This window comes from Marmota flaviventris, chromosome 9 (genome assembly GCF_047511675.1).
Source record: "Marmota flaviventris isolate mMarFla1 chromosome 9, mMarFla1.hap1, whole genome shotgun sequence".
Classification (NCBI taxonomy): Eukaryota; Metazoa; Chordata; class Mammalia; order Rodentia; family Sciuridae; genus Marmota; species Marmota flaviventris.
The window spans coordinates 59187444-59197233 of NC_092506.1; the positions used below are offsets into that span (position 1 = coordinate 59187444).

The 9790-nt window shown below is 35.9% G+C and overlaps 2 protein-coding genes across 2 annotated transcripts; both read left to right on the forward strand.

The window, feature by feature from the left end:
* Positions 1-3733: 3733 nt before the first annotated feature.
* On the forward strand, positions 3734-4678 carry LOC114082088 (olfactory receptor 52E8-like). The gene has a single exon (XM_027923506.2). The coding sequence runs from the start codon at positions 3734-3736 to the stop codon at positions 4676-4678; it is 945 nt and encodes a 314-aa protein (XP_027779307.2).
* A 2857-nt stretch (positions 4679-7535) lies between these two features.
* Positions 7536-8887, forward strand: LOC114082087 (cAMP-dependent protein kinase catalytic subunit beta-like). Its single transcript, XM_027923505.2, is given in 2 exon segments — positions 7536-8436; positions 8438-8887. Coding segments are annotated over 2 exon segments (1056 nt in total). The 5' UTR covers positions 7536-7581; the 3' UTR covers positions 8639-8887.
* Positions 8888-9790: the final 903 nt, after the last annotated feature.

Here is a 9790-nt window from a genome sequence, read left to right on the forward strand (position 1 = left end):
AGCTCATCTGAACATACATTTCAAGGAATTTACTGGAAGAAGCATATTTCTAAATATTTTTGACCAATTGATATATCCCCAATGAAATGAGTTTTATAGTGAAATGGATTTCATAGAAGAAATTATCTCTTTTCTATTCCCTTTGTCAATTTTTTAATTTAAAAAATGTGGAAGAGAGAAATTCCAATGATTGTTGCTATCTTCCACTCAAAATCTCTACTGTGGTGGATGATGGGCTCCACAGAGAGTTCATGCTCCTCAGGGTCACTTTTTCTCCTGTGGTAAACTGTAATTTTCCATCTATTAATGTAACTAGATTATCTGGGGGAAAAAACATATTAAGACAGAGCTGTAGTTTCTGGTGATACAAGAGAGGTAGGGTCAACCATTTCAGCCTCTCCGTTCATTAGAAAAGCAGAGAAGGAAGCCCTTGGTGCTTCATCAAGATCAAAGGAATCAGAAAAATAGATTGAAATTGGAGAATTAAAGTGATTGTTCCAGGAGAATAAGGGAAGAGAAAATGAGAAGGAGATGATTACTGCCTTATATAAAGGAAATTTTTCATATCAACATAGAAGATAGCATGTAATATTCTTTAAAATTATATCTTTTTTATTTCTATGAATTCAAGGTCTATATCAACTATCATATTTCTTCAATCACCAGACCTTGTTCAGGATCTTCCTTTTCTTCATTAGATTTAGATATTAGATTGGATTTTGATATCTAATCTTGCCTCTAGGAAAGACATGCCACACAGTTGAGATTTTCTAAGGCTAAGTAGTTCTCAGTTAAAATAGGAGATCTAACAGTTTTTGCCCTGATCCTTTGTTTTGTCATCGTGTTGGGCAAAGGACACACACTTGTATTTGATATGCACAAAATGGTCAAGGGTAAGCCAAGTTGTTTAAGGTGTCCATCAAGGAGCTGAAAGTGAGCAACTGCAGAGTATGAAACAGAAAGAAATCCCTGGGAGGAGAGAGAGAATAACAATGTTTACTCATTTTCTCTCCTGTTTGTCCAAGATTGCTACTGGGGGCATATGCCAATAGGCTCCAGGGTTCCTGACTCCTTCACTCTGTTTTACCCAACTGAAAAAATTCTAATTCCATCTGAATTTCTAATTCAGACCTAACTAAGTCTTAAGAAGAAAATGAAAAGTAATTTAGCAAATACATTTATTATAAAGTTTGAGATTGGAATTAGGGTAGAAATATAGGCATATTCTCCTATTGTCCAATGTGAAAAGGGTCTATTCCTTTGAACTTGATTTACTGATTAAAAAAGAGAGCTCTTCTGAAGAGCAAATTTAATGGCACAATCATGGCTATACTTTACCTGTTCTTTACATACTACCATCTACTTCTTCAACTTCTATTTTATTTGCTAAAGTAAAGCCATTATTCAAAATAAATCTTGCACCACATTTATTGAGTCAATTTCCGGTTTCATTACCAAATTATTTTATATTTCCTTTGTTTAAAAAACTGTCGTCTTATTCATTTTTAAAATGAGGAAATTTAAAAAATTTTTTTAAAAGTCCCTGCCTATATTCAAGGACTACCAACTTCAAAATTGATTGAAAAATTTAGGTCTAGTTTTTCTTCCTTGTCATTCTTTGGGCTCTAGGACCATTGACTCTTTTAGATTCTTTGACCCACCCCTGAACTAGAAGTTGAAGAGGACAGATCTGAGAAGTTTGCAACCTAACAGAGATGAACTATTTTGTTCAGCCACCTATCTGGTTATACTAAAATAACACTGATAAAAATTGTAATTCTTCTTTTTGTAGTCTTTTTACTTCCTATATCTACAGCTGTCTATTTTTGCTCTGATTTGTATGTCTCTAAGGATACAATGTGCCCTGATTTTGTTTGTGTATCTAATCTGTAAGTTATTGGTGGGACTTCAGAACATAGTAAAATTGCACTTTATATTGTTAAGTTCTAGTGTCTACTGTAGCCCTTAGAACATTGCAATTAAAATTTTTTGTTAGCTGGGAAAGAAGAAGAAAAGAGGAGCTTGTCAGATAACAAATGGGATATTAATTGAAAGTGATTATAACTTGGTTCAAAAATAATTACCTGCCATAAAAGTACAGCTCATTTTCTATTTAGTTTGAGGAGACAAATGCAGAGTATCCTGGCTTAGAAACTTTTGGTCTTACATTTGTAGCTCATTCCTTTGGTAAAAAGTCTAGATCATTTTCAATCAAAATTATTTATTTTTATTTTTATAATTGTGGCAAGGGGAATTGAGGAAAAAAATTTTCTATTCCCTTAAGTCTTTTATAAATTGGCAATATTTTATTTCTATATCTTTTGGTATGCAACTTACAAAATTCTGCCACGAGATTTGTTTAAAATGTCTCAGATATTTCATTCTGGTTTGTAGTATTTCAGATATTTCATTTTACCTAGGTCTACACAAAGAATCTTTTTTAAGAAAACAAGGTAAGTATAATACACAGCAAATTTTTATTAATTAACTAATAATGTATCATGATGGTTTCAGCTACTCATTTTGTAACACACACACACACACACACACAAAAAAAAAAAAAAAAACAAATGTGACAGGATCTCACACATAGAAGTTTTATAAAATTTGAGCTCATAGATATATCCAGTAGAATGGTAATTACCAGGGGTTGGGAGTTAGGAGGTATTAATCAAAGAATTCAAATATTTGGAAGATTTTAAAAAGGGAACTGCTATTACATGATTCTGTTGAACCAACATGGCAGAACTCAAACTTTCAATAAGTCATCTTAACTTAGAATTCATTTATTCAAAACCACTTTTAAATAACATGACAATGACATTATAGATTTAAGGGAACAGAAGATTTGTTCCTAAATTTCCCTTGCCACAATTACAATGTACTAATAAAGAATTTAAATTGAACATTATTTAGACTCTTTTACCAAAAGAAAGATATATAAAAGTAACACCTAAAGTTTCTAAACAAGGATACACTCTGTATCTGTCTCTTTGAACTAAATAGAATATCAGCCGTACTCTTATGGCAGGTAATTATTTTTGAGCCAAGCTATAATCAGTCAAAATATCTATTTCAACACATAGTGACTACAGTTAATAACAATGTACTGAATTCTTGAAAATTGTTTAGAAATTTTTAGTGTTCTTATCACAAAAAAAAATATATTTAAGATAACTCATATGTTAAACATTTTATTGAACTATTCCTCAATGTATACATATTTCAAAACATCATAAGTATATAAATTTTCTATTTTCAGTCTTAAAAAATTCTTTAAAGAAGTGTACAAACTAACCTCTCTACATACACACAAAAGCTATTTTTTTTATTTTCTCAGTAGAGTTAATGATGTGTTCCAAATTTGAATTTTTTAAATATATATTTTCTCTTTATTTTAAAGGTCCAGAATGCTTCACAACAAAGATTAAGCCCCTTGTCTATGAAATAATTTGACTCATTCAAGTGGAATAAATTTCTTCATCTATTGTATCCTGGGAACAACTTGTTCATATAACTTTAACTGCAATACTCACATGCAAATACCATTTTCTTCATATTGAATATTAAAATCTAAAATTAGAGGTTGGGTCCTATTTGCTATTTGTTTGGGTGGTAAAAAATACGGTCAAGTATTCTGTGTAAGTTAATATGTAAGGACATCAGCATGTGAATGGACGGGTGTATATAAAAGAATCCAAATCACAGCTGAACACAGCCAGTGGCTTTCATCATGTCATTGTCAAATAACACCAGTTTCCATCCTGGTATCTTCCTTCTCCTTGGCATTCCAGGAATGGAATCAGTCCATACCTGGTTGTCAGTGCCCTTCTGCTTTGTTTACCTGAGTGCTCTCCTGGGCAATTTCTCTATTCTCTTTATTATCAAAACAGATTCCAACCTGCATGAGCCCATGTACCTCTTCCTGTGTATGCTCTCTGTGGCTGACCTGGTCATCTGCACCACAGCTGTGCCTAAAATCCTCAGTATTTTTTGGTTCCATGACAGGGAGATCTATTTTGAAGCCTGCCTTGTACAAGTATTTCTCATTCATTCACACTGTAGTATGGCCTCAGGGTTTATCTTGGCCATGGCCTTTGACCGCTATGTGGCCATCTGCTATCCTCTGAAACATTCCACTATCCTGACACACAGAGTCATCAGGAACTTGGGGCTGGCTATTGTTATTCGAGGGGTTTTACTTTTCAGTCCTCAGCCATTCATGCTTCGGTGGCTTCCCTACTGCAGAACCAATATCATCCCTCACACTTACTGTGAATTCATGGCTCTGATCAAGCTTGCTTGTGCCGATACCAGGGTCTGCAGAATATACAGCCTGACTGCTGCCTTTCTCACAGGGGGCTTAGACTTCATATTAATCATATGCTCCTATGTTGTGATCCTTTACACAGTCTTCCGTCTTCCATCCAAGGTGGCTCGGCTCAAGACCCTGAGCACCTGTGGATCCCATGTGTGTGTCATCCTAGTAGCCTACACTCCAGCCTTCTTCTCCTTCCTCACACACAGGTTTGGGCACAATGTGGCTCCCCATATTCACATTTTGGTGGCCAATATCTACCTCCTTGTTCCACCCATGGTGAACCCAGTGATCTATGGCATAAGAACCAAAAGAATCAGAGAATGTGTCCTTCAGATTTTGACATCTCACAAAATCTAAAAGGCCAACTCATCCTTTCACAAGTTTCCATGACTTAGGAAAACACAAAGATGTCACAACTACAACAACATCAGCCCTTTTTCTAGAAGTCTAATACCTACATCTTCTACTTGTAATGTTTGAAGTATTTATTGTCATTTTTTATATTTTGTTCTCAATAAATTTTCTGGGAAGATATCTGACATAGGAGATTTATTTGTGATATATTTGTCTCATAGTATTCTCACTATTTTATGAGTTTGTTTGTTGCTATGTTTGCTTCCTCAAGACTCTGCTATTGTTCAATTTTATCAGCTTTATCAAGAGATGTTGTCCTTAACTTTTTTTCTAACATCTCTGAGAAGACTTCTATTTTTAGCTGTCAGTTAACAGTTTTGTCTACTTATTCTGTTGGAAAAGACTGAAACTTAATTTTATCCTTGAAATTGGGATGGTGCTAGTAAAATAAATACCTTCTGAACAAGGGGGTGAAGAAACTCTTACCATATCCTTTGCAGAGGCCTTCTTGAGTTTTTTAATGATGTGTTTTCTCTACCTAGGGTGAATTTTTTTAAATTTCTAAATAATATTTATTCTCAAAAATACTTCTGCAAAACACTTAAGAATATCCAAAATTGATGAATCATATTTTTTTCTTCTTTTGTTTGTTCAACATGTTCTAGTTGATTCTCAGAGAATACCTGTAGCCTGTTCTCCCATCCCATGATGAGACTGATTACACCTATTTCCTCCTACTCTGTATTACAAAATTGTAAATCATGATTCTAGGTGTTCTTTACTGATACTGCTCATTCTTATTTCTTTTGTGAAGTCTAATAACTGGAATTTGTATGGAGAATCTTGTAGGATAAGTCTTCGTGAGTAGGTGGTATGAAGATTACAGTTGCTTTACCATCTATCATATCCCTGTTGTTGACCAAAACAGCTTTGTATATAAGTCAGTAGTACATTTTGCCATGTTTTTCTATGAGTAGAATGCTCCTCTCAAACTGTGGTTTGAGAGAGGATCATGTGGTTACACAGTATCATGCCGCTTGTGCCCTTGAATTTTTAATTTCTTCTTCCTGAACAAGGTAAGACCTATGAAGGACTGCAGGTATGGAGTATCACAGAGATCTTTTCAGCTGATCCTCAGAAAATAACACACCCTTTTCCTTGCAAGGAAAGTGTTTACCTGATGTTCAGGTTTCTGGTTGTATAAACTTATTTTATCATACTGTATTTGACATTGTCTTGGTTACAATGGAATATAATTGTATACCTAAAATTTTAAGAGTGTCAGTAAAAATTAGAGTTTAAGACTCATGCCTTTCAGGCCACAGTGCTCAGTTGTGAGTTGTGAAACAAACTCTCACTGGCTGTCTTAATTTTTATCAAGATACATCTTGATAAAAGATCCATATCTCAGTTTCCTGAATCACAAATAGAAATATTAATATTTTGAAAATCACTGCTGACAGCTAATGTTTTCATTTCTAATTTTTGCTAACCAATATTACTATGCTCTAAAATGAAAGCAAAAGACAATGTATCCTCAGAATACTTTGCATCATGTGTCAATCTGTAGAATTAAAGGCAACAGAAATACTTTTGAAATCCTACAAGTGATTTGGTTCTATTTGCAGTTAATTTATCATGATCTTGATAAAATCTGAAATTTAGAAGAAATTATGGAGCAGTAATATTTAAATTACAAACTTCGGGCTTAAACTAAAAATAATTTGATCATTTAAGGGGCTGATTTTCATAAATTCTGATGGCAAATGATGAAGGACTTCTAGTGAACGTAGAGAAGACAAAGATTCAAAAAAAGGAAAATCAATTCAGTTAGAAAAGCTGGATGAATGGCTTCCCAGAATCATCTTCTAGCTCTGTTTATACAGAGTGTGTCCAGGTGAATATAAGGGCAAAGGCTAGCCTGTGCCTCATGATCCCACTTAAATGGTAAATTTCCCCATGTGTGAATTTTAGTGAATATTGAGAAAGTATTTTCACTTACTTCTACATTCATGACAACACATGTTCTGGAGTAGTCAGTAACAAGGTTAAAAATCACGTAATAGTCCAGGCAATTTCTTACCTGAAAAAGACTCATTCAGGAAATGCATGCTAAACTCCTACAATGACCACTCATGACAAGGGTCACGTAAAATACATGGAACCATGCTTCATAAAATGTATGTTTGATGGGAAGACAGCAACTAGGAATCTGCATAAAATAAATTAACCTAAATATTGACCAAATAATTTCATGTTCAAAAAATATGGTATAATCTTTCAGAGGTGATATAGTGTGAGAGAATAGGGAATAGTGGCTGGAACACAATGATCATATTATTTCTGACATAGATTGACATGTATTAGAAAGGTTTTATTTTGTTTTGTTTTAAGCTAGAGAGAGAAAAATACATGTGGAATAAAGAATAAGTACAAATTTAAGCTTGGGTCGGGCACAGTGGAGCATGCTTTTAATCCCAGCAGCTCGGGAGGTTGATACAGGAAGATCATGAGTTCAAAGCCAGCCTCAGCAATTTAGCGAGGCACTAAGCAACTCATTGAGACCTTGTTTCTAAATAAAATACAAAATAGGACTGGGGATGTGGCTCAGTGTTTAAGTGCCCTGAGTTAAATTCCCAGTTAAAAAAAAAAAAAAAAAAAAAAGGGCCACCGCCACCGCCTCCACCGCCGCCACTACTATGGCTGCCACCGCTGTTGCCTGGGAGTTCGCTGAAGCCCTTTCCTCAGATCAGGCCGGTTCTGCCCGCCTGGACTCCGGGCCCCACCGACCCGCGCATTCATCGCTCTGACGGGTGCAGAAGCGGGAGTTGCCTCCGTCTGTGGAGCGGCGGGGCGGCTCCAGCCCCTCTTCCCCTCCCTGACCCCTTCTTGCCATCGCCCCAAACATGGGGAACGCGGCGACCGCCAAGAAAGGCAGCGAGGTGGAAAGCGTGAAGGAATTTCTAGCCAAAGCCAAAGAAGACTTTCTGAAAAAATGGGAGAATCCACCCCCGAATAATGCTGGACTCGAGGATTTTGAAAGGAAAAAAACCCTTGGAACAGGTTCATTTGGAAGAGTCATGCTGGTGAAACATAAAGCCACTGAACAGTATTATGCCATGAAGATCTTAGATAAGCAGAAGGTTGTTAAACTGAAGCAAATCGAGCATACTTTGAATGAGAAAAGAATATTACAGGCAGTGAATTTTCCTTTTCTTGTTCGACTGGAGTATTCTTTCAAGGATAATTCTAATTTATACATGGTTATGGAATATGTCCCTGGGGGTGAAATGTTTTCACATCTAAGAAGAATTGGAAGGTTCAGTGAGCCCCATGCGCGGTTCTATGCAGCTCAGATAGTGCTAACATTTGAGTACCTCCATTCATTAGACCTCATCTACAGAGATCTAAAACCTGAAAATCTCTTAATTGACCATCAAGGTTATATCCAGGTCACAGACTTTGGGTTTGCCAAAAGAGTTAAAGGCAGAACTTGGACATTATGTGGTACTCCAGAGTATTTGGCTCCAGAAATAATCCTCAGCAAGGGATACAATAAGGCAGTGGATTGGTGGGCATTGGGAGTGCTAATCTATGAAATGGCTGCTGGCTATCCACCGTTCTTCGCAGATCAACCAATTCAGATTTATGAAAAGATTGTTTCTGGGAAAGTTCGATTCCCATCCCACTTCAGTTCTGATCTCAAGGACCTTCTAAGGAACCTGCTCCAGGTGGATCTGACAAAGCGATTTGGAAATTTAAAAAAACGGTGTGAGTGATATAAAAACTCACAAGTGGTTTGCCACAACAGATTGGATTGCTATTTACCAGAGGAAGGTTGAAGCTCCATTCATACCAAAGTTTAGAGGCTCTGGAGATACCAGCAACTTTGACGACTATGAAGAAGAAGATATCCGTGTCTCTATAACAGAAAAATGTGCAAAGGAATTTAGTGAATTTTAGAGAGGAACAAGAAACCGCCAGAGCTTACACTCAATCTTTGCGCTCTGTTGAGATATAAGGTGGAGCTGAGACCATCCTTGTTGAAGCAGTTACCTATTCCTTCATTCCAGCGACTGAGTGAGGTCTTTATTGCCATCGCCCCTGTGTGCTCTCTGCATCCACCTCTGTAATAAGGCACCGCTAAGCAAGCATTGTCTGTGCCATGACACAGTAGAGACCACTTCCCTACTCTTTGGGTTGTCTTTCTCCCCTTCCTATATCCATTTCTTCCTTTTCCTTAGTTTTTCTGTAAACAGTGCTCCATCTTATTTTGGTGGTATCTTAGATGGGCAGTGTTATGGTCATGTGATATTTGGAAGAAACGATAAGTGTTGCTTTTAGTGGATTTTGCCAATATTTTATTGGTCAGTGGCTTCAAGACGAACTTTTTAATAATTATTTTTACTTTTAGTAACTTAGACTCAGTTTTGCCAAAACTCCTAACTTTTGAGGATTGAATGCGTTATCACCAAAGGAAATTACACAAATTGAGACAAAAAATTCTTGGAATTCAAAAATGAATTTAGATTAGCTTGACATAGCAATTTAGATTCCTGGATTCCTATAGAACTTCCTATAACCCGAGGTTCTTTTTCCCTTCACTTTCTCTCCTTAAGAAATTAAATAACAGTCTGTATAGCATGACAGATGTGTCTCATTCCACAAGAAAAAAATAAAAGAGATGGATCATGGCCCAGACTTTCTTACTTGGTACCAACATTTCTGTAGGTATTAGAGAAGAGTTCTAAGGTTTCTAAACCTTAACTTTCCCATAAGGGTTAAAGCCAGTATTTTAACAGAATGTGATTAATACAGGTGGCAAATTTAAATTTTCAGTCTTCACTATAAACCTTTTAAAGGAAAAGAAGCAAACTAAAAAAGTATTGGTTTGGATGAATACTTTGCTAAGTCAAACAAATGGCTTAATTCTTGAAAACAATATATATTCCTATTTAAGTGAGTTTTTTTTTCTTTGTTTTGCTTTATATTAAGAACAAAAGAAATTGTTATCTGCTTATTGTTCTGGTGTACTGTATTTTTAAGCCTAAGGTAGGGGCACTGTTGCAACTTCTGCTTTCATCCCATGCCTCAGCAATGAGGAAAGGGGACAAA

Excerpts from the sequence above, each read along its gene's own strand:
- LOC114082088 (XM_027923506.2), top strand. The coding sequence starts at position 3,734 with ATGTCATTGTCAAATAACACCAGTTTCCATCCTGGTATCTTCCTTCTC.